Source organism: Apodemus sylvaticus, chromosome 11 (assembly GCF_947179515.1).
Source record: "Apodemus sylvaticus chromosome 11, mApoSyl1.1, whole genome shotgun sequence".
NCBI lineage: Eukaryota > Metazoa > Chordata > Mammalia > Rodentia > Muridae > Apodemus > Apodemus sylvaticus.
The window spans coordinates 43,881,759-43,906,309 of NC_067482.1; the positions used below are offsets into that span (position 1 = coordinate 43,881,759).

At 43.9% G+C, this 24,551-nt stretch overlaps 1 protein-coding gene across 11 annotated transcripts in view; it reads left to right on the top strand.

Moving 5' to 3' along the window:
* The window catches only part of Apbb2 (amyloid beta precursor protein binding family B member 2), a 314,642-nt gene that overhangs the window by 190,160 nt on the left and 99,931 nt on the right, over positions 1 to 24,551 (top strand). For 7 of the 11 annotated variants that reach the window (XM_052199529.1, XM_052199523.1, XM_052199526.1 and 4 more), the window contains one exon: positions 23,945 to 24,153. In XM_052199529.1, the coding sequence (XP_052055489.1) occupies positions 23,945 to 24,153 (209 nt within the window). The remainder of the gene's footprint in view (positions 1 to 23,944; positions 24,154 to 24,551) is intronic. The other 4 variants (XM_052199528.1, XM_052199524.1, XM_052199527.1 and 1 more) reach the window with 1 other exon arrangement.

The window sequence follows — 24,551 nt, forward strand, 5'->3', positions numbered from 1 at the left end:
AGCTACTGAGAAAGCTTACGTGATTCAGCCGCCTTACAAAAAGCCGTTTTTGTAGTTGACAGTTGGGTTGATGCCCATTAGGTAATTTTCTATGCTTTTTCCCAGTGGAAAGCAATCATTGATGTTTGGTAGTTTAAAAGAAAAACAACTCAAGTACAGATCTGATTGAATAGTTATCTTTCTTTTGGTGTAAAGTCTTTCTCTGACAAGACTTTATATAGTGCTTTTTATAGTGCTTGGCCTTTATGCCCCCAGCGGACAGATCTATATCCATCTTATGAGATGCTTCTTCTCAATTTCAAATGTAAATCTCAGTGGCTAATGGTCACGAGCGTCCAGATGTCCGCCACCAGCCAGTGTGACTGGAATGAGGTAGCATTTCTTCCAGCCCCTGGGCTGACGGAGATGAAGCACACCCTTGCTGACGTCACCAAGCCCCTCTGGTGCTTGTCAAGGCTGGCTTAGGGGCTAGTTCCCCAAGGTCAATACAATTGTAGCAATAAAGCCATTTCTGCCTACCTTTGTGCCGTCTTCTGCCTCAGTACTGTGTTACAGCTACAAAAGACAGCGTCTTTCTTCAGTTCATACGAGAATATCTGGACCATTTTGGCACTGTTCTACCTGGAGCTCTTGCTGCATGTCTCCTCCCTGTCTCGCCCTCCAGCATCCGGGAGCACGATGCTGTGTTTGATCTCTCCTGTTATATGGAACTTGTGCTTTACCTCCATCAGAACAAAGGCTGTTACCGTGGCCAGTCTTTGTGGCGATCTCATTCATTCCTCTATTGACTGACTGAGATAGGGTCTCATGTATCCCAAGTCTGCCCTCAGATGCACCAAGGCTGACCTTTGACTCCTGATTCTCCCGCCTTCGCCTGTTGGTATATCGGGTGAGAACCAACACACGCAGTATAATGGGTGTTATAAATTGAACCTAGGGCTTTGTCCATGTTGAAATTAGAGGCATGAGCTGCCATGCCCCACTCAAAGACTTGAAAATGAAGTTTTATCATTCCTTTGGGACAAGATTATTAGGAAAACTGTCAGCAGTGATAAGACTTATATAAACCAATGAAAAACTAATTTTAAGGATATTTTTATTTCTATTATAACCACCATCATTCTTTCTGTCTTCTATATAGCTCAGTTGTATGGAGTTAGCAATCAATAAAAATTTACTAAAATTAGACTTTAATTCTAAATTATTAGTTAGACCTAGGAAAACAATAATGCAGACTAAAAAGAAAATCAATTGAGCTATACTTTCAGTAGTCATTTCCATATCTGTGAGGAGTGTAGCAAGCCCTAGTCTGAGATTAGACCTCAGGAAGGAGGTTTCTGATGTATGTGATGTCATACTTAGATGCCCTTGACACTAATAAGCCCCAAGTGCCCTTAAAATGCTTAATATGCTGAGTTCATTGTAATTCGGACTGTTCCCCCAGAGGTGCTTACTAAGAACACAGCAAAAGACACACCCTGGGTGTAGAACATGTCTGTACCCCATGCCCTGGTGAAGGCTTCACATTTGGAAGTTTGGGGACTGTTCCCATTCCTCAAATGGCTGGGCTGGCCATTTCATGTGTGTGTGTGTGTGTGTGTGTGTGTGTGTGTGTACGAAGTTAGAAGTTAGATCTCACTGCACTCCATTCCATTCCATTCTGTTGTTGTCTAAATAAGCATCCAAGCCCCAGAAATGTGACTCACTACCTAATTGTGACCACCCTCACCTAGTAGGTTCATTGCCTGCTAAGCTCTGTGATCGTAGATGCTAAGTGTGTGTAGCTCTCCTGCTGTTTAAAACTTAGGCGCTTCTACAGAAGTAATATTCCCCAGGCATCCCAGACTAAATAATAATATACACTGGCTAGTTTAATGTTGAAACAGAAGCCTGCCCCCTGGTGTCAGGTGAAGAACTAGCATCTTGGCTAATTTTCTTACTGAATCTGAGTCTTTTTTTTCTTTTGATTTTTTTTTATTGAATTTATTCTTCATTTACATTTCAAAGTTTATACCCCTTCCCATTTTCCCCCTACCCAAAAACCCCCAACCCATCCTCCCACACCCTGTCTCCAAGAATATGCTCCTCCACCCAACCCACTCCCACGACCCCCACTAGATTTCCCCACACTGGGGCCTCTGTTGAGCCTTCACAGGACTAAGGACCTCTCCTCCCACTGATGCCTGACAAGACATTCCTCTGCCACTCTTTTGGCTGGAACCATGTGTGCCCCTTGGTTGATGGCTTAGTCCCTGGGAGTCCTGGGGGTTGGCCAACACTGTCTTTCTTCCTATTGGGGTGCAACACACCCCTTCCCCCCCCCAACTCCTCCATTGCAAACCCCGTGCTCAGTCCAATGATTGGCTGCTAGTATTTGCCTCTGTATCTGTAAGGCTCTGGCAAGGCCCCTCCAAAAGACACCCATAACAGGCTCCTTTCAGTACGCACTTCTTTTCTTATCATCCATAGTAGTTTTGGGGTTTGATGACTGTTTATAGGATGAATACCCAGGTAAAGGGAAAAAATATTCACAGGAGGAACTATGGAAACAAAGTGTGGAGCAGAGACTGAAGGAAAGACCACCCAGAGACTGTCTTACTGAGTCTTATTGACTGAGTTAGTTTTTGTGGTAAACTGCCTTTCACATTACAGTAAGCACCATTTAAAATTACTGTTGAGTCTCTCCTGTGAAGATGGATTTTTTTAATAGAGGACAGAAAGAATGAATGATAAAACATTGTTTTTTACCTTTGCGCTGGGCATAGTGGCTCCTGCCTCTAATGCCAGCACCCAGAAGGTAGAGCCAGAAGGATCAGGAATCCAAGGTCATTCTCAGCTGTACTGCAACTTCAAGACCAGCCTACCATACCATACCCTTGGAGTCTCAAGCAAGGGAATAAAACCAAGAAGGGGGAGGGGGGAAACCCACCTAAATGCAGTCTTTCGAATAACTTATATTTCCTGGTTAGATTAAACAAGGATGTGTAGAGTCTGAACCGTTCAAGTGTTAAGAAAATAGTCTGCTCCCTGGTTTGTGCCGAGCAAGGCTTACAGAGGAGGAGAAAGCGGTCTTCATTGCCTACTTCACTGAGACTCCCTTGCCTGAGAGCTGTTTCACTGGCAGGAGTCCTCACCACCCTGGTTCTCCCTGCTAGGCTAACTGAAGACCTAAGACTGTGTAGAGGGGGCACATGGCATGTTTCACACAGTGCTCAAGTAAAGGAAGGCATTTTTCAATCATTATTTAACTGATACATAGCATGTAGAAACTATCCATACTTATGAGATACAAGGTAACGTGTCAATACATGTAACCATTGCATAATGTTTGAATTTTTTAATTTTGTCTCCAACAATTAACATTTCTTTATGGAAGAAAGCATTCAAAAAATTTGTTATAAGCTTTCTACAGTCTACCCTGGATTATCATTGTCTGTGATCACAGCAGCAGACCAGAGTACTTTACTCCTCCCTAATTATAACTCAGCACTGTGGAGCACCCGCGCCCCATCCCAACCCTGAAGATGCCTGTCTTAGGGTTTTACTGCTGTGAACAGGCACCATGACCAAGGCAACTTCCCCCCCCCCCCAATCCCCCAGACAGGGTTTCTCTGTGTAGCCCTGGCTGTCCTCGAACTCACTCTGTAGACCAGGCTGGCCTCGAACTCAGAAATCTGCCTGCCTCTGTCTCCCAGAGTGCTGGGATTACAGGCGTGCACCACCACCGCCCAGCTTGACCAAGGCTACTCTTATAAGGACAACATTTACTTGGGGCGGGCTTACAGGTTCAGAGGTTCAGTCCATTATCATCAAGAAGGGAACATGGCAGCATCCAGGCAGGCAGGGTGCAGGCAGAGCTGAGGGTTCGACATCTTCATCTGAGGGCCACCAGTGGAAGACACTAGACATCTAGGAGTAGGGTCTTAAAGCCCATACCCGTAGTGACATAACACACCTACTCCAACAAAGTCACACTTACTCCCACAAGGCTACTGCTCCAAACGGTGCCACTCCCTGGGCCAAGCTTATGCAAACCATCCCAAAGCTTATCAGTAACTAGCAAGTTCCTATTACTGTTCTAGAAGTAATTTCCTTGAGGGCTGCAGCCTCAAGGTACAGTTCTACTGCGGAGTCTGACTGTATTTAAGCACAAATCAGACACTGTTAACAGTGATTATGTGCTGTTCAACACAGAAAGCCACTGTTGTGCAGAAAATAGAGAGAATTGGATCACTAAAGGAAAGGCCGAAGGCTTTAGAGAAACCAGGGAGATGTTTCCTTGGCTGTGTTCTGAAACATTCACTTCAGGGGTGGAAGAGTCCCATCCCCTCTTCAGCCTTGTCCCTGCCTAGAAAGATAGCAGGCACCTCCCACTTGGAGCCATGGCTGTCCTCAGACCTCCCTTGCTGCCCATGCAAGTCTTAGGGAACTAAGACAGCCCATGCTGTTTCTTCTAAGAGTAACTGAGGTGTTTGGAAACTAAATGCAGCCTCCCAACAAAGCTCTCAGTACTGCGATATTTGAGGGCAAGGGAGACTGAGGAACCTCACTGTTGTTTGGACATGTTTCTGACAGTTTCATAAGTATCACAGACGGGATGTAGTAGGTTGGGGGAAGGGAGTGGTGAGAGAATGGATGGAGGGAGCTTGTGCTCTTCAGTAAGGAGATAGCCCAGCTTTAGGTCAGGTGGAGAGAAAGGAACAGGACGCTGACCTTCAGAGCACGTCCATTAGCAGTACTACAGACAATGTGGTAGCAGTTGGTATTTGGGGTAGTAGCCTTGAGTCTCTAGAAAGAGGTCAGATTAGCTTGGGGTATATTAATAAACAGAGGATGAGCACCCAGCTTCAGTGTGCAGGTCTACCAAGGTTTACAAGTAAAGCTGGCCCAGCCTCAGGAGCACTGTGAGCTTCCTGGGGACAGGGATCCTGTTACTGCATGCATCTTACGTAACCTCAGAAATGAGCTGGAGATACAACGCACATACAGCCATAAACTGTTCACTGGTCTCAGGTCATGCTAAGGAGATTGGTTTCTCCGTGGTTTATGCAGACAGGGCCTTTGGCTATGACTTACGCTACATGTATAGGCAAACTGCACACAATCTTCTTAAGACCCTGGTGGCTAGGTACCCTGTGACTTTTAAAATTCCATTTGCTGTAATAAAACCACCAGTCTCTTCATAAACACATGCCTTTCATTTATTGATTTAATGGTCTGTTTGAACATGCATATATTGTATCTGCTATGTGATTAGACCTGGGCAAAAAGGTAAAAGTATATTATGGTAACTGTTTTTCCCTATACTCAGGTAATTTTGGATATAAGTATTCTCAGATATAGTAATTATTGTTAGTGTTGAATTGTTACAGTATTGAATTATGTCCTCCAAAAAGTTATGTTGAATTCCTTTGAGTCTAACCTTATTGTGATATTATAGGTTTAGCCAAGTTAAAGCAAAGTGTTACTTGGGCCCTAATCCAGGGAAATGAAAGACCAGGGGGATTGTTCACTTGGTAAAGTACTTGTTGCACCAACATGAGGACCTGAGTTCAGTTTTCACATAAATAGCCAGGCGTGGCAGCTTATGCCTGTATCCCAGCATGAGAAGGTGGGGCCAGGAGGATCCCTGAGACTTGTTGACCAACTAATCTTGCCAAAACAGCCAGCTCCAGGTCCAGCAAGAGACCTCTGTCTCAAAAATAATGTGGAGTGGTTGAGCGAGATATCTAATGCCACCCCTGGCAGAGAGGGTGCAGCCACAGGAGATGGCTACAGAAAGACAAAGAGGGACTGAAGCTTCCCATCCTCGGTACGCGGCAGGTCTGCCCGGAAGTGACGTAGCAAGGGAGACATCTCCCTTAGCGCTTCAGAAGCAAGCCTGGCTCTGCCAATTCCTTCATTCTGGATGTGTAGCTCCTAGAGCTAAGGAACGGTAACTTTCAGTTACTTTAAACCGTTCGCTCTGTGGTACTGTATTGAGCACTCCAAGGAGCAGGTACAATCAGGTGTGACCCTCCATGACCAAGGACGTGCTGGTAAAATGGCCGCCCTGGAACAGTGCTGAGGCTGAGCTTAAAGAGGATTTTTACTAAAAGGAAAAGTTACTTAAAGAGAAGTTAGGGGTGGGGGCAAGATGGGAAGGGACCCCAAGGAGGGGGTGAGCCTTGAGGGTCTTGCTTCCAAGGAGCAAGTGGCCTAGAAGCCAGGAAGAGCTGGGAGGTAGACATATGGCTAGAAGAGGGCGTGGCCTGCCCCTGACCCCAGCTGACCTGCTCCTTAGCAGAGAGTGCTCTGACCTCTTCTGCCTCCTGATCGTGTTCATTTGCGGAGTCTCACATGGTCAGTGACATGGGACACAGGGCAGAATGGAAAGAGCAGAGAACAGCTCTGGAAGAACTGGAGACTAGGCCTCACATTAAGGAAAGGGGCCTATGTCGTTCCAATAAGCTTACGAGAAGAAGGAATTAATTCCTAAGTTAGTATTTCATATAGTACTACTTCCCACAGAGTATTTATGATTTAGGATACACGTCTCCCGTAGACTGTTAGGGTGGAGACTAAGAGTTTTTCATTTTACAAATTATCTTTACGTACCTTCTATAATGCCCTGGGGGTATAACCATTGACCAAAATTAAAATCTGTCCTTGGGCTCATAGAACTTACAGTCAGTCCATTGGGCACCAACTATGCTAGCCGTGACTGAAGTGCCCACGGGACGTGTGGCTTCTTTTAGAATGCTCGGCGTGACTGCAAACTGCTAACTAGATGCCACCGTTTTCCTGAGAGCTGTGAGCTCCGTGAGGCAGTGTGGGGTGTCCTGTGCTCCCTGCTGAGATCCGGCGCCCGACTACTGCGTGATGCCTGTCGGATGTTCCCTGCATCAAGTGAGTGAACCCGTGCCTGATATTTACTGTGTAGAAGCCTCTTTGAAATTGGGAGTGACTTGCAATATCTGTTAAGTTGAGAAATTCGATCTGTTAGGGACTTGGGCTTTTAAAGGCTTGTTCGAGTTAATTCTTTAGAAAGCAAGCATCCTAGAAGATAATGAGTTCCCCAAGTATAGATTTGTGTTTAGGGAGTTGGGAGGGATTTTTTTTGAGAGCACTTGTGTATAGTTCTAGAGCAGTGGATAGTTCTAGAACTTGTGTATAGTTCTACTAGCACCTTCCTAATGCTGAGACCCTTTAATATAGTTCCTTATTTCAGGTGACCTCCCAACTATGAAGTAATTTTTGTTGCTACCTCATAACTGTAACTTTGCTACTGTTATAATGTAAATATCCGATAGGCAGGATATCCGACATGCAGTCCCAAGGGGTCGCAGCCCACAGGTTGAGAACCACTGTTTAAAGACTGAACCTGAGTATTCTCTTTGTTTTTTCTGGTCACTGTTCTCTTTGTTTTTTCTGGTCACCATTCTTATAAATTAATTGACTTACCCCAACCCTGACCCCCCCTACCCCTCACCCCCCACCCCCCCCCCACCCCCCAGGCATGGTAACACACACCTTTAAAGATCATTCTGGAGGCAGAGGAGGGTGGATCTCTGCATTCCAGGCCAGCCAAGCCTATGTTGTAAGATCCAGTGTCTAAACATGAAGGGGCACATATGTGATAGCATAATCACATGTAAGTCAGTGTGGAGCTACAGACTGGGAATTCAGAGGAATTCTAATTTCGGTCTCTCTCTCTCTCTCTCTCTCTCTCTCTCTCTCTCTCTCTCTCTTATTTTTTATTTTTTTATTTTTTATTTTTTTGAGACAGGAATTCTCTGTTTAGCCATCACTGGAATTAAAGGCTCACAACAACTCCCAGATATACACGCACACGCACACGCACACGCACACACACACACACACACACAGAGAGAGAGAGAGAGAGAGAGAGAGAGAGAGAGAGAGAGAGTCTGGCCTTGAATTAAATCTTCCTGCCTCAGTTTCCTCACTACTAGGGTTATATGTCCTACTAGCACCTAGCCTACCTTTGGATTAAGAGCCTGCAGGTGTAGGGGGAACGCGGGGCTGTGACAGATTTTCTTTGTGCGCTTTAAGACATTTTGCTGGTATTAAGTTAAAGCTGTTGACTCTTTGGTGGTTTTTCAGATGTCATTTACTAAAAAGGAAGTGGCTGCTCCTGTGATGACCATATAAGGAAAACATTTGGAGGAAAAAAATTGCAGAATGCAGGAGCAGTTGCGTTTATAATGGGCTGGGAAGGGGGAGTTTGGGAGAGCCGCTGACTTCTCCATTTTCCCATTTCTGCATAAAGATGTGTAATGTGTTCCTCGGGGACCTCCCTCCAGTCTCTGCATCCTTTATTCAAATGAGCCCAGAACTTGCCTTCTGTGCTTGTCAGTACTATAGACTGCCTTCTCCGGTACCTGAGTAACGGAGGAAATTACTTGTGAAGAAAATTAATGAAGGAAATCAAAGAAACGTGGAGGCGGGTTTATATAGACAATGGAGTGTTTCTCTATATAGAGGCTAAGTTTTTAGAATAAAATCTTTCCCTCCTCCCAAACCTAGAGTCTCATAGGGAAGAACTGTGTAACAGCTCTGTTTGTCAGGTGTCCCTGGCTTTATTAGTCAGTAGAAATATACTGACTGGATGGTCATAGGAATATATATTATATAATATATTATATAATTATACATAATTATATAATATAATGTATATATAATAAAATTAATATATATGATTTATATATAGAAAGTGAATATGTTTATGTATAAAATATAATAAAATAACATATAATATATGTAATATATAATTATATAATATGTATATTTTGGGTGGTTATAGGAATTATTCTCACAAAACCCAAGCCAGGGACTCTGAGAGGAAGATATTGTATGAAGAAAATCCTTCTACCTCTGGGACGTAAATGGTAAATAGATGGTACTGTCAGAAAGACCTGTGCGCTGTGAACCAGAGACTTCCTAAAGGCAGGGGACAAATGTGTGTTTGCTGTTCTTAAGGAAAAAAAAAAGCACCTCAGTGTTTGACAAGGGACAGTCCTTCATTTGTGCTGAGCCGGAGGTGACAGCTGGCCTGGGACTGAGTTTTCACAGAACGCGCAGGACTTGCAGTGCTAAAATTAGCTCAGACTCGGGTCCCACAGCACTCAGTTGGCCGCCCTAGCTTCTGCCCTGCTCCTCTCAGTTTGTCAAGCCTGTTTTCTGCTCAGCAATGGTGCCTGTGCCCCCCACACCTCAATGCCTCCTTGGATAGAGTCTGCTCTGAGTTTAGCCCAAGGCACTGGGATACTCTGGTCCCATTGACAAGACACTGCTGAAACGCGTAAGGGCTGGGCACATAAGTCATCTTCATCTTAAAATGAACATGGCCACGTGGAGTGCACTTACAGTCTGAGTAGTGGGGAGGGGATGGTGAGGGAGGAGATGGTGGAGGAGGTGCTGGTGGGGGAGGGGAAGGGGGCAGACTCAGGTTGATCTCTGGGTTTCCCTGGCCTACTTGGTGAGTTATGGGCCAGTGAGAGACACTTGTCTATAAATAAAACAAAATAAAATAAAACGAGTCATTTTTTTAAAAAGCATTTGGAGCCTGAGGACTGACATTCCCCTTAGTTGTCCTGACCTCCACATGCACACAGATGCATGCACATCTTTACCCACAGGTGCATATATGTACATGCATGAACACAGGGACTCACAGGCACACGGGGATACAAACGGACATGGACAAAGACACACATAAACAATACACACACTCCCAATTCATTTCTCCGAAATACTTTTGGTGCAGAAAAAAAGGTGGATGGGGAAGAGGGTGTCAATGTTAATTGAAAATTCAACGCAGGGGAGATATGAGAAAATTGAATCAATTTATAAACTTTTATGCAAATCCTCTTCCATTTGTAGCTCCTACTTACGAGTCATTATTGGCTGTAACGTGGTCTCCAAATTAATTTATAAGGCCATTATAATGATGTCTTACATAAAGATAATTTGGGAGAGCTGGAGAGATAATGGAGCACTTTAGGGTGATGAACCCAGACTTCCCCCCCCCCCTCATCTCTTGAATCCGGAGATGCGTTCCTGCTAAGGGCACATCCTTCCGAAGGCGTAAGACAGCAGAAAGGTGGCCGGTGGTCAGCGGTTGGTGCCCTTTAAGGTGGGCAGGTTTAGGATAACAGCAGTAAGGATAAAGGCAAGGATGCTTTGGAAAATCCCTCACTAATTGCAGGACTGATACGTGAAACCTAAACATATGGTGTTCTTACGTGTCAAGGATACAGCTGCTAAGCACAATATAATTGCTTTCACAGAAATCCATTCCGCTTCTATAACTTGCAGGGGTTTCAAAGATGTTATATTGGGTAACCCTGGGTTAAAGCATGTTTCCTTTCCATTTTAAAACTGGTCAATATATTCTTTATTTAATCTGATTGAGCTCCTTTTTTTTCTCTTCAAGGGTGTGCTTGTTTGAAGAGATATAGCTGGAAGTCATGTTGTCATGGCAACGGTTACACGCTGAGAGGAGGGAATCTTTTAAATGGCCAGTGACTGGTATTTTAATCTCCGATATATAGATAGCTGAACAGTACTGGATATGGAGTTTATGATCTTATTTTGGCTGTGTATTTTCACTTCTGTTACTGATGTGCAATATTCAAGCATGTGCTATGATGCATAATTTGTATATAAAAACACACAACTCCAGCTCATCTGTTCGCTGTGTTGTCAAAAATCTTGCAATATTGGATTTTCCTGCTCAGAACTTCTGCTAGTGTTTTGTTGCCTGTGTGTTAAGTTCTAGATACATGAATGTGGTACATAAAAGCCTGCCAAAAGAAAAACAATCAAAACAATAGCTTCGATTTTCCCTGGCATCCGTCATAGGTCTATACAGAGTCTTTGACTCCATTGTTTAAGAGCTGAGAAAAAAATGTCTCATAGCAGAAACTATGGTACTCATGTCAAACGACCTGATGCTTTCATCTCTGATGGGAGGGGAGGGCGTGGCGAGAAGATTCCTTACATTAAGGGTGGGCAGTAATTACCGACTTTGTAGAAGTAACCCAGGGTTTAGTTTTAGGGAGAAGGGATGATTCCAGCCCATAGTACAGACAAAAGTTTGGGAAACAATATATGTGGCATTGCGTAAGATTCATAGTATCTAGATAAATAGATTAGAAGTGGCCTGAAGGAGCGAGATGAGAGGCGGGCATGGGACGGCGCAGAGGGAGTTGAATGCCATGCTAATAGGAGTCAGTTCTTTCTATACGGACCTAAGAGGCAAGGCTTAGTAGAAATGAGTCTTTTCTGAGAAATGTCTAAGTGAAATTACAAAAAGGTGAAGGGGCAGAGCCACAATTAACAGTTGCTTTCTACCCGTAACAACCATCGCCGTGTGTAATGGCTGCCGCGTGTAATGGCTCATGCCAACTTCAGAAGTATTCTGGCAGTGTGCATCGTTGTTTTGAGAAAGTGGACACATGTTACTTAAGGGACATTTCCCCCATATACTTAGGTATAACGTCTGTCCATATAGTGTACGTACGTCCAGTGTATGGTTTCTTCTGCTACGTGGTACTGCTCCAGGGTCTGACTCCTATGCCATGTATTCTTTCTTTGTATAATTGATGGGCCCTAGTGGATTCAGTTTTCTAGGAATACCCTAGCTCATACCCTCCATAGTACTGGATGCATAGGGACATGACATATATACTTGAGACTACTCAATGCCTATAAATCACTAGGGGATAAATACTTTACATTTTTCTTTAGAGAAGAAAATAAGATATATTTTAGTTCACAGATATATAGAAATAATTGGGCATCCATTTCCCTCATGAGAATATAACAGTGCTGTTGCTAGTCAAATTAGACTGTTCTGATAGATGGATGAATCAGGTTATGGTTTCTCTCTCTCTCTCTCTCTCTCTCTCTCTCTCTCTCTCTCTCTCTCTCTCTCTCTCTCTTTCTGAATGGTGTTTTGATAAGAGTTCCAGTTGCTATGAAAAGACACTATGACTATAGCAGCTCTTACAAAGGAAAGTATTTAACTGGGGCTGGCTTACATGTCAAAGGTTTAGCCCATGATAATCAATGCAGAAAGCATGGTGGCACACAGGCAGATGTGGTGATGGAGGGGCCAAGAGTTCTACATCTGGATTTGTAGGCAGCAGGAAGAGAGAGTGACACTGGGCCTGGCTCAAGTCCTCCTCGAGTGACACACTTCCTCTAGTCGAGTGACACACTTCCTCTAGTAAGACCACACGTACTCCAACAAGTTCACAGTCCTAATGCTTTCAAAAAAAACTCCCCCCACCCCATGAGCCTATGCAGGCCATTTTCATTCAAACTACCACATAGGGGTAGCTTACCAACTTAAATCAGTGCGTAGATATCACTAGGGGATAAATACTTTACATTTTTCTTTAGAGAAGAAAATAAGAAAACCAAAAAAAAAAAAAAAAAAGAAAAAAAAAAAAAGGAAAGCCAGACAGCGGTGGTGCACGCCTTTAATCCCAGCACTTGGGAGGCAGAGGCAGGCAGATTTCTGAATTTGAGGCCTACCTGGTCTACAGAGTGAGTTCCAGGACAGCCAGAGCTACACAGAGAAACCCTGTCTTGAAAAACAAAACAAAAAAACAAAAAGAAAAGAAATTCTATGTGGGGGCTGGAGAGATGGCTCAGAGGTTAAGAGCACTGACTGCTCTTCCAGAGGTCCTGAGTTCAAATCCCAGCAACCACATGGTGGCTCACAACCATCCAAAATGAAATCTGGCACCCTCTTCTGGTGTGTCTGAAGACAGCTATAGTGTACTTACATATAATAAATAAATAAATAAATGTTAAAAAAAAAAGAAAGAAATTATATCTTAGTTCACAAATGTATAGAAATAATTAGACATCCCATTTCTATATTTCTTTACAGACACAAGGGCCTCAAGAGAGAGATAAAGGCTTCATAAGTGGCCAGGTGAAATCTGGACCAAGTTTAAATTAGATATAGTCTTTATCTGCAGTAAGAACTTATATAGTTATCACTCTGTCAACAAAGTAAAATGTAGCTTTTTAAATGAGCTAGTCATTGGGGCAGAAGGGGGATTATTAAACAAGTATCTTTCTATATCAGGGGAGGGGGGAGAGAGAGGAGAGAAAGGGGGGGGAAGGATGGGAGAAAGAAAAGAAAAGAAAAAAGAAAGGAAAATTCATACTAAAATAATCTCCTGTTTTTAAAAGTGGCAGAAAAGGGGAAATCATTTGAAATGTAAAAAAAGAATATACCGAATTTTTTTTAAAGTGGTTTATACTGTCCCTCAGAGGGAGTTGACAACAAGAAAATTGTATTTTCTGACTCTTTTGTGTTCCTGGCTACGTGGTTGGGTGCTTTGAACTGTAATATTCTAAGGGGAAGCTAAAGCTGCTCTCTGTTCATTTATCACAGCTCATCTGTAACACAGCAAGGCACAGGGCTTGTTCCTCTGAAGGAGGAGGCACACAGCGTGGCGGACAAAGCGCTGCACATCACCCGATGCTCAGTCCCCTCTGATGTTGCCCTGTTTTGTCTGCCACAAGAAAGACTCTGATACAGCATCTGCTTTATTTGCTTCTAAAAAATTTCACTTAGCCTCCACTCCTGAGACATGAGGATATTTTTGTGTGACAAGCTGTCTTCTCTCAAAAGCCTTCCCTTCATAGGGATGTCTTTCCTAGAGAAAGCAATGGAGAGAGCATTAAAGCAGAGGATACTTAGCATGTACCTGAATTCAAGGACACGTAAGCCATCCTTTATAAATGGACACTCCTTATCCATATATCTAGCAAGGGAAAAACTGGAGCAAATTCAGGACAAAACCTTGTATAAATCAGTCTTTACATGTGTACGGATGGTATTCTAGGCTGAGAAAGAAAAAGGAGCCCATAACTATTCCTGTAGCAATAAATTTAGAATCCCTCCTCGAGACCCTGCAGATCAGAAATCTCTTAGCGCCTGCCTCAAGAACATTTTTTTTTCTGGTAGAAATATAATTTGAGCATATTGGCTGTAATCTTTAGGCTAGTGGGGTTCCTAGTACATCTGTGGGCGGGTAGAAAATAGGCAGGGATGCTGGTTCCTTTTGGGCATCACAGCCAAGTGGGACTCAGATTCAGCAGGCACACTGAATGTCCCTCCCTAGCCAATCTCCCATCTCCCTTTCTCAGCTTCTTTGCCCTTCAGGATCCTCCTCTTTCCCCAAAGCTTTCATTCATATAGATGTTATTTTGACATCTCCTGGAATTTTTCAAAATTGAAATAAGAAAAGAAGGGGACCATTGTTAACTGCATTGGCTCATCTTCAGAAAATTTACATCGTGCCCCTGTGGTGGGAGGCAGTTTTGGAGCAGAGCAAATGTGGTCTTTTCATTAAGGACTTTAGATCTGTTTTTAGCTTTTTTTTTCCCTCTAAGGATTTGTGATTTAAGCCCTAACTAGCTGCATATCCTAATCTATACAGAAAAGAAAAGGTTTTTTATAAGCTTGGAGCACAAATTTGTTGTGTGAGAGTTTTGAGAATAATCATTCCAGTTTTGTCCCTTCCTGGAACTTCGGTTCAGTCCCCTAATATTGTATTGCACTATATTCTATTTTGAGTTGTTTTTTTTTTTTTAATGACACTTTCTACACGTGCATTCCTGGCAGATGGGATCCGCAAATACCCCTGCCTCTTTTCTGCCAACAGCCTAGCATCTCAGAGAGTGTGGAGCTCTCAGTGCTGCTCTTTGATTGCTGGTAAAGAGAAGCCGAGCTGCTGCGTTCCCATTTTCCCCTGGAGAATCTTGACTTTTCTTTCTTGATCTGGGATTGTGCATTCTAGGGGGAAGAGATGCAGATTAAAGAATTAAAATCGTTGAATGAAAAGGGTGGGTGGTTGTTGCTTGGGTTTAGTTGAATCTTGTGTATACTTCGTAAGAGTTGTGACAAGTTGGGGCAGCCCATTGCCTAGATTTGAAATGTTTGGCAATGTTTGGAAGTAAGGCCGAAGTGCTGGGACTAGGAGATTGTGGAGAATGAGTGAGTGGGAACTTAGAAAGCTGTGTTCCAGCAGCTCTGTGTTTTAGAACTCCACAAGACAGGATTGAAAAGACTAATTTAGATGGCAGCAGGTTTGGGGTCGTCTCTGAGAGCTCAAAGCAGACCTCGTGGGAGTTGATTCTTTGCTCGGTGAGAGGTTTGTAAGGCAATCTCTTACAAATTGTCATGTAATCCCTCAGCTTTACATTGAGAATGCTTCCTACATTAGCAAACCTAGCTGCAAGGGAGGCTGGAAAATGTAGTGGTGTTATGTACAACCAAAGTTGAGATATATCTCTAAAAAGAGCAAAGTTGGTGCACATGCCTTTAAACCTATTACTCACCATTAATCTCAGCGCTCAGAAGCAGAAGCAAGGAGATTTCTCTGAGTTCAAGGACAATTAGGATATCACGTAGTGAAGATCCTGGTTTTTTATTTGTTTTTGTTTTTATTTTAAAAAAAACTCAGAAAAGACTTTTAAAAATCCCTCACTTTGATCTCTGTATGTTTTAAACCTTCATCTCAGAAAACCTCTTTTTCATGTGCTCTTCTTTAACCGTACACTGAACTTTTTGCATCAAATGTTAAAGATTAGCTATCAAACCCCCAGCAGCCTGAACAGTTTACTTCAGTGCCACTGAGTTCCTGAACGGGCACCCATTATTGTTCATCTTTAAAATTCACTCAGCACATCGAATATGTTCCAAACTGAATGAAGTTTTTCTAATTGAAGAGCTAGAAAAACTGTGAGCACGTTCCTTGTCATTGTGAAAGTCTATTTCTTTACTGAGAAAATAGGAATAATATTTGTTCCATCTTTGTCTGGCCAAGTTTTGTGGGATCAGATGGGGCAGGACTGGATACAGCACTTACCAGGTGGTGTTATGCAATAGAAGAGTAGAACAGTACCTTGTACATCAGAAGCACAATAATTATATTTTAATTTTAAAGAGTACAGTACTGTAATGTTCCCACTTGTGGGTTTTTAATCTTAAAAATCATGGGGAAAAGACTGTTACTGTTACCAAATTTTGCTTCCATTCCCAAGACTCTTAAGAGTCATCATGTATTCTAATATTTAGCATAAGTCAAATCCTGGTACACTATACATTACAGTAATAGTGACTTTGGGCTTGGTCAAGGCAGCCCTCGGAATAGCTAGCTAGTGTCTTATCCTCAGCGGTATTAGAGACCAGCCCAAGAGATACAAACCCGAGAGAAAAAAATACACTAGAGACCTTACCGGAATAATAATAGAAGAGAAAACTGACTCTGTTTACCATACCTCCAAATTTGTCTGCCCTGAGAGGATGTGGGTGGGGCTGGTGCTTGCCCTGTAAAATGAGAAAACCAATTGGTGAGCATGGGCTGGCAGTGGGTGATAGCTGGACGCCATCTTGGAATGATGCAGTTGGCCTTTGCTTGGTTTACATAGCCCGAGCTTTTCCTGACACCCCTTGTTTAGGACCAGGCACTAGATGCCTGAACTTGAAGGCAAAGAACTGGATACTTGGCCTGTTTGTTGTCTCTTCCTCACTCCTCCCTGGTCTCGAGCAGGGTTCCCTGCTGTCAGTTATGGGTGAGAGGGTGCTGAGTCACAACCGGGGGGAAAATGTAATGTGACCTGCCTGGAGCTTTTCTATAAATGTGCTTTAGTCTTCTGACTTTTGGAAAATTACCAGCGTCTTGCAGATTTTAACGCCGCAGTCCCCGAAGCGCATTCCGTATCCATTCTCACGCCTGCGCTTATTTACGGAGCCCAGAAGTTTGTTGGTGTCGATGCAGTTTTCTCCCCTCATGTCTCAAAAGTAAAATAATGACTCTTCACTGATTTAAAATCAATATTTTAAGGCTTTTGAGGAGGGAGGATCCTTAAGCCTAAGGCTTCTTGATAGCAGCTGTAGATAATGCTTTATTACACTGTTCGCATACCAGAAGTAGAAGTCACATTTCTATCTTATAATTCTTAGTATTCAGATGTGTTGGGTTTGATTGGGCAAGTGAATGTAAATTATTCATCTGGGTTATTTATTCACTCTTATGCTTCATGCCTTTTAGTCTTTAAGTGTGGAGAGTTCCACTATGTGCATTGCTTTGGTTTGGGTTGACAACCTGAGATTAGAAAGAACCACTTCTTTTCTGTCTGAAGTGAGCATCCGACTACTTCCTCTTCTCTCAGACCGTCTCAGGAGCAGGAAGCATCCTCAGAGTGGAACTGTCTTAGGGATGGGGCAGCACACTGCCTTATCCGGGTCCTTTCTGCTTCACTGAAGACCTAGCTGCACAGCGTAAACATGCACTGGTTACAGAGGCTGGGAAGCAGGGTAGGGGAGGTGGAGGGTGGAAGGGTGGGGGGAGCATGGAGAGGCGAGGGGAGAGTGAGGGAGTGTGGAAGGGTGGGGGGAGTGTGGGAGGGGATGGGGTAGTGTGGAGGGGTAGGGGGAGTGTGTAGGGGTGGGGGAGTGTGTAGGGGTGGGGGAGTGTGGAGGGCTGGGGGAGTGTGGAGGGGTGGGGGGAGTGTGGAGGGGGTGGGGGAGTGTGTAGGGGTGGGGGGGAGTGTGTAGGGGTGGGGGGAGTGTGTGACCTGCCCTATGCATCTGCTCTTCCCTCTGTCAGGTGAGCTGCCCTCCCAGTTTAAGAAGAATTTGCTTCCTTTGAGACATTGCAGACCATCCTGTGTAGCGAACTCACCAAGCTCCTCCTTGTGGTAGACCCTGTTTCTCGGTTCCCATCTTATCCATTGCTCTGTCCCCTTTTTCCTTCTGGATGTTGATAGGAAACCAGCCCTGGATGCTAAAGAATGAGCAAAAGGACGGCTTTCAGTCAGTGTGTGTGTGTGTGTGTGTCCCTCTGTGACCATCTCTTAGGGTTCCTATCCATAGCATCCCATTGCTGTGATAAACACCATGACCAAAAGCAACTTTGGGAAGACAGATTTATTTCTTCTTATACTTCCATCTAGCAGTATGTCATCCTAGGAAGTCAGGACAGGAACTTGAAGGAGCAGAGGCCATGGAGAAATACTGCTCACTGGTTGCCCCTTATGACTTGCTCAGCCTGCTTTCTTATAGCACTCAGGAGCACCCAGGACCACTTGACCAGGGCTGGCCACCCCTGCAGTTTAAGCTGGCCCTCCCACATCAATCATTAATCAAGAAAATGCCTCACAGCTTTGCCCAGGGGCTAGTCTCGATAGGGACATTTCTCAGTTGAGGTTTCCTCTTCCCAAATGACTCTGGCTTGTGTCAAGTTGACACAAAACTAGCCAGCACAGCACATTTGATAGAGTATAATGACTGCCCTTTCAGCTTTCCTAGGCCTGTGATTCTCAAAAGCCTAGGATTCTGGAATAGCCAATGAGATGATCATTAGAGATGCAAACTCCTGGGCCTACTTGCACTTGAGCCAGAAACTCTGGGCATAGCCGTAGGTCACCAGGTAACCTGGACATTTGAGGAGTCTTGCCTTGCATCATGTGGGCAGCAGCGCTCTGTCTGTCATAATTGCATGTGTGCTCTGGGCTCCAACGCAGAGCCTGGCTCAGGCTAGACAGGAAATGCCTGTGGGATACTTTCATCAGTCTTCCCTCACCACCTCAGACACTGGAAGCTCTAGGCACAGAGTGGTAGCCGAATGCCATTCTAAGACCTCAGGGCAGTAGTCTGTGCTCAGCAGTGCAGACCTTGCTAAATATAAACTCCCAGCTCTCCCATCCGTGCTTCCTCTGTCCTCTGTCCGGGAGAGGAGGTTTCCAGCCGCTGTCCATGCTAATTTGTTTTTCTTTGACCCCTGGGTTCCTGAAAGAGAGCCTGGGAGATGATTAGAGGCAGGTGTGCCCCATGCCCTGTAAGTCCCTAGTTTGCCAGACCCTAGAAGGAGCCAGGTGGAGCCCTGTGGGGCTAGGAGTGAGTGCTGGTGCGTGGTAGCTGGAATGGGTGGGTCTTTGCTCCTCATAAATGGGCTTCTTGTTCCCGTGCCAAGCATATTACTTTTGGCCCAAGAGGGACTTTGTGCGGCTATCAGCCTTGCTATTTTTTTTTTTTTACTCTCTGACTTCCAGTTCCTGTTTCCTGTTGCTTAAAAAAATAATAATAGTAATAAAATGCAGACAAGGGGGGACCATGGACTCATTCTGAAAAGAGACCTGTGACTTCAGCTCTGTACCCTCATTCCTCTTTCCTGACCCCTGATCCCTTTGTCTAATTACCCTCCTCCCCTTGCTCTCAGTACTGGTGGGGTTTTTTCAGGTTTCTGAAAAATTGATCCTGTGCTGAATCAGGACATACATTGTGTCCTTGGTTTAAATCCATCTACTGTCCTCTGCTAGCCTTAGACGTGGGGATAACTATTCTGCCTTCATTTCAGGACGTGCCCTGAGCCCCTGCGGTAAAGGGTACGCAATCCTCACCCAGCCAGCCTCACTGTCCTTCTTAATCTTCTTAGCATCTATAACACCACAGCCACATAATGCCTTGCCTTCTAGCTGGCATCGCCTTGAACATTAAATGTAGCCAAGTCATGTATTATGCAGTGAAAAGTGACTTTTTCACCTCTGGGGACTGCAGACCACAGAAGGAAACTAAAAATAATAATAATAATAATAATAATAATAAAATAAAATAAATAAACAGAAAATGAGAAAGCAACTTTATTTGTGTTTTAAGTGTTGTGATGTGATAGAGACAGAAAGTCAGACAGACATTTGAAAGACAAAAGAGTGAGTATCTTGTTCAAGAGGAAGACCAGCAGGGCATGTGAGAGGGTCTGGTGTCTCTGGCTGCCCTTGCTGGAGTGAACTGGAGTGATTTCTCCAATGAAAAGTCACGAGGAGATTATCTTAATATTATCCTTATTCTTGGAATCGTGATGGCCATTTTACCTCGTGATTTCTATACTGGGCATTTCTTTGCTCTGTGGTGGGGGCCCTTTCGTGAGTTGGATAACTTCTATGTTGCTGAAGTGTACAGCCTGGGAACAACAGGGGTGTGTGGTCACAAGCAACTATTTATGTCCTGTATCCTGCCCTGTTCTGACGGTTTAAGAAGTTGTCTGGTTTGATCAGGCCTGTTCGTATAGTGAATGGCTTAGCCAGGTAAGAAGATCCTCTAAAGCATCCCCACACCTCCCCAGGCCAGGCTGTAAACGGCCATGGCTGGGCTCTTTGGAGTCATGAATGAAACCCTTTTGGGATTTTTTTTTTTTTGAGAGGGGGTGGATCATCCTTATAGATAGTGAAAGTATTCTGAGATAGCTAACTTCGGGTGTGTGTATGTGGGGGGGGGGAGATTACACACACACACACATTGCTACAACCATCTTTTATATACCTGCTTTGGATCATGCTTTGTTGGCAAATACTTTACCAGCTGAGCCATCTCTCCAGCCTCCATTTTTCCACTTGTGAAAAGTATATACTCAGAAATATTGACTAAGCATACAGATTAATAAATACTTATACAGGGAGTATCCGTGTCATCACTAATGGAAATTTTAGACTATGGAGTAACTGGGGTATACCAGTATACTGTAGCCAAAATCAGTATCCTCCACCACCACCCCACCTCACTTTTGGCTGTTCTTTAGCCTATTTTTTGTTTGTGATAACTGTGTGTTTGCAATTCTTGACAGTTTAAACCATTTATGTCTGTCACTAAATAATTAGTGGTTGGACTTTATCTGAATGGGAATGTAGTGTCTTTTGTCTTCCTCCTTTTCTTCCGTGGCACGCTGTGAACTTTGTACTGTTATGTACAGCTGTATTTGGCTCATTTTTGTTATTTACTTAATCTTCTGTAATTTTTTCATTCTTCGGTTAAAGGAGGTCTGAGTTGTTTTGAGCTTGGGACCATTTTAATGTTGCTACTGTGGTCCAAACACCTAATACACATGTGTGGGTTCTCTAGGACATATACCGGGTGTGGAATTGCTGGGCCGCAATGTGTAAATTCAAAACAATTCAAAGAGCCCAGCAGTGGCATGACTCAGTAACTTCTTTATTAATTAATGATACTTTTCTGTTTTCATTGTGCTTATATTCAGATTCCCCTCCAATATATACATGTATATGCAATGTATGCACGTATATACAATGTATACAAGTTCTTATTGTTTGACCTACCTGCCCTTGGGCATAATACTTTTTATTGTTTGCCAGGTTGGTGCTGTTGGTAAGAATGTTGTGCTGAGAACTGAGATATTAAAAGTACTCTGGAGATGTTTGGTCTATTCTGCCTGTCTCCCTCTCTTACCCGTCTTTCATTGAGACCCTACAGTTGGTCTTAGTTCCAATTAGTTCCCATAGTAGAGTTTTGCATTCTAATGCTGGCTCTAACACCCAAGATTACCATGGCGTATGACCCACCCAAGGACAAACAATTTCTCTGATATAGACATTATTTGGGAGATTTCCACTAGAAAGTAAGAACATCCCATCGTGATCCCAGAAGATCTATCAAAATGTGTGTGACTCCCAGTTACTTTCACCCACAAATATGGAACTGCAGATATTGACATAGATGACTAGCCCTGTCTCTGTCACCTGTGAGGATAGCTACACATACCACTGAAAGAAATAGACAGTGACCCCATATAAATGTCAGTGGTTTGTTTTGTGACAGTGTACACAACTGATGTCTCAGAATTCCTCTTCTGTTAGATACCAAGTTTACTATTGGAAGACCTAATTCATTCATTAATTTCTTTCACCTTATTCATTTATCTATCCATCAATCTATCCATTCATCCCTCCATCCAAACATCCACCTCTCATCCATCCATCCAAACATTCACCCATCATTCCTCCATCCAAACATCCAAACTTACACCCATCATCTATCGATCCATCTATCCATCTACCCATCCACCCATCCATCCATCCATCATCCATCCATGCCTCCATAATCGTCCATCCATCTGTCATCCATCCATCCAAAAGTCCTCCATCCATCCTTCCATGCATCCATCCACTACTGAGTACCCGTTTGGGGCTGGAGGAAAGAGGCTGATGGCTGAGATGACATGATGTCTTTCTGCCCTCCCAGTGATTAACCCTTACACTAGTTTGGGATGCTTCTGGACAGGATGCTGTGAGCGTTGGAGCTTTGCTACATCTTCCACCATCATCATGGGCATCTACTTTTAGCACCAGAATAAGCCCTGCTTTGAAGTACTTTTCCAGCACAATCTCAGCACAAATTTAAAATATAAACCAGGTAAAAATGCGGTGTGTTTGGGTCAATATAGAACAAGTCAGTTCCTGCTATCTGGTGCCAAATTCCCCTCACACACTGTAGCCACAAACCTTGCTCTCTGTCCTTGGTCTGACATGAATTCGTATTCTGATGGTGTGCATGGTTGTTCCTCACTCTCAGATATGAATGTACAGACATCATAAGCCACAGAGGTAGACTGGGTATCTTTGCATTCCTTTCTTATTGTAACTCCAGACCTTTTTGTCTGGGAGCCTTTTTCTCTGGGAGCACTTACACACTCCAGACTTCTCCAGCCTAAGTCCTCTGCATTTTCCTTTCCCTTCCCTAGTGGAGATGCTAAAAACAAAAGGCTATCAGAAACAACCCATTTATCTCCTGAAAGCAGGGCAGGAATGGGGACCATAAAAACATTTGGTTAGAGTTGTTGCTGCAAATGTTGTTAGGTTGGTATTACATAATCATGCTTAATTTTCCTGAGGATAAAAGGCGACGTTTCCACCATAGTTTGAGGCTTGTGGCAGTTTTGCCTCTATCGAGCTGAAATGAGAAGAGTGCGTGCTGGGACACCAACCACAGTGCGGATGCACGTCTATGCCCATGGGCTTGGCCAGCCTCTTTGTCTGGCTTCTCCTTTTCTTCTGTCCTATCTCTAATAGCTTCAGTAATGAGTGCCCACATTATACAATGTTGTATTGAGCAAGGCCCACATGTGTCCTCACTGGAAATGCAATAAAGCATTCTGGCTTTGTGTACGACTCTGTAAAAAAGGCTCCAGACCTCAGAATAGAATAGTGTTTAAGTCTCGAGCCCAGAGGCCAGCCTACCCTCACAGATACCATTCCTCTGTGACTTCATGATCCTTCCTTCCATCTCTGAGATTCTCATCCTGCGTCCTTTCTCTTGTGCTTTGTATCCCTTTAATAGGTTCAACTCAAGGATAGGAAGGAAAAAAGGTTTTAAAGCAAATAATTCCTCAGTAAACTGGGAAATTGTCCAGAGGGTTAATTTTATTTGGCACCTACATTGCTTAAGGGATATTGATTGGATTTGAAGGTTTTTGGATTCTGCCGATGCTTGCCCGTTTGCCATGCTCTCCACCATTCTATATAGCCTCTCACTCCCACCGTCTTCCATGTGTTTACATTACTGGCCCCGTTTTGAAGCCAATCTGGTCTCTTGTTGAATTCCACAGCTATTTATTTCAATTTGCTTTTCCTAAAAGTGTGCAGTGCAGAGTCCTGGAGTCCTAAAAAAGACACTGCTCCTCTGTGGGTGTCTAGCTGCAAACACAGTGCTTTATCTGTAGAAAGTGGTTACAGAAACTTAGACTTATAGCCAGGAAGGATGCATAATGCCAATCAGTCTTTCTGATTGACAGCGGGATCCAGCAGGCTCTGTATGTAAACGTGTGGAATTTGCCTTCATGTTTGGTTATGATTCACAGAGCTTTAGCTTGAGGTTCTTGGAGGAGTGGGGTGACTTGAAAATGAAGTCATTATGCTCATCTTCAGAGGTGGCCACCAGCCTTTCCAGTTCTGTCTCCTCTCCACTACTCATTTCACAACAGTTTATATGGTAGGTTCTTCTCTGTTCAATGCAGACATTTCTGTGTGTGGGGTTTGCCTAGCTGTTGGAAGCTTTCGTTTTCTCTTTTAATAGCGTTCTCTCTCTCTCTCTCTCTCTCTCTTTTTTCCCATCTCCCAGCAGATATCTGGAGTGATCACTCATTTCAGACAGATCCAGATTTGCCGCCTGGCTGGAAAAGAGTCAATGACATTGCTGGGACCTATTACTGGCACATCCCGACAGGGACGACGCAGTGGGAACGGCCCGTCTCCATCCCAACAGAACTCCACGGCTCTAGGAAAGGGTCGCTTAGCTCTGTAACGCCATCTCCCACCCCAGAGAACGAGGTAGAGTATCTTTTACACGCTCACTAGATGTAACTCGGTTTCCTTTCAGACTAGCAGCCTGCGCCCCAACAGGCCGCAGGGGTAAGACTTTTGATGGCCATCCATGTTGGATGTGAGAGCTCAGTAGTGCTTCCTCTTAGTAAATAGTGTCTTCAGGTCTGTTTTCCATTTTAATGAATTCTGGTCTCTTGAAACACTATTCTAGGTACAAACAAGAGCTGCTGATTAATGGGAAGTGGCTAGGTTTCCCCAGGGCTCATGGAGACAGTAATTTACTCTGCAGGTACCATCACATGGTGCTGGACACATGAGATACTTAGGCCTAGAAGAACTTCTGTTAGCCAGGCGTGTTATAATCATCGTGTATCTTATTAGCCTTGGGTTCATTTGCTAGCATG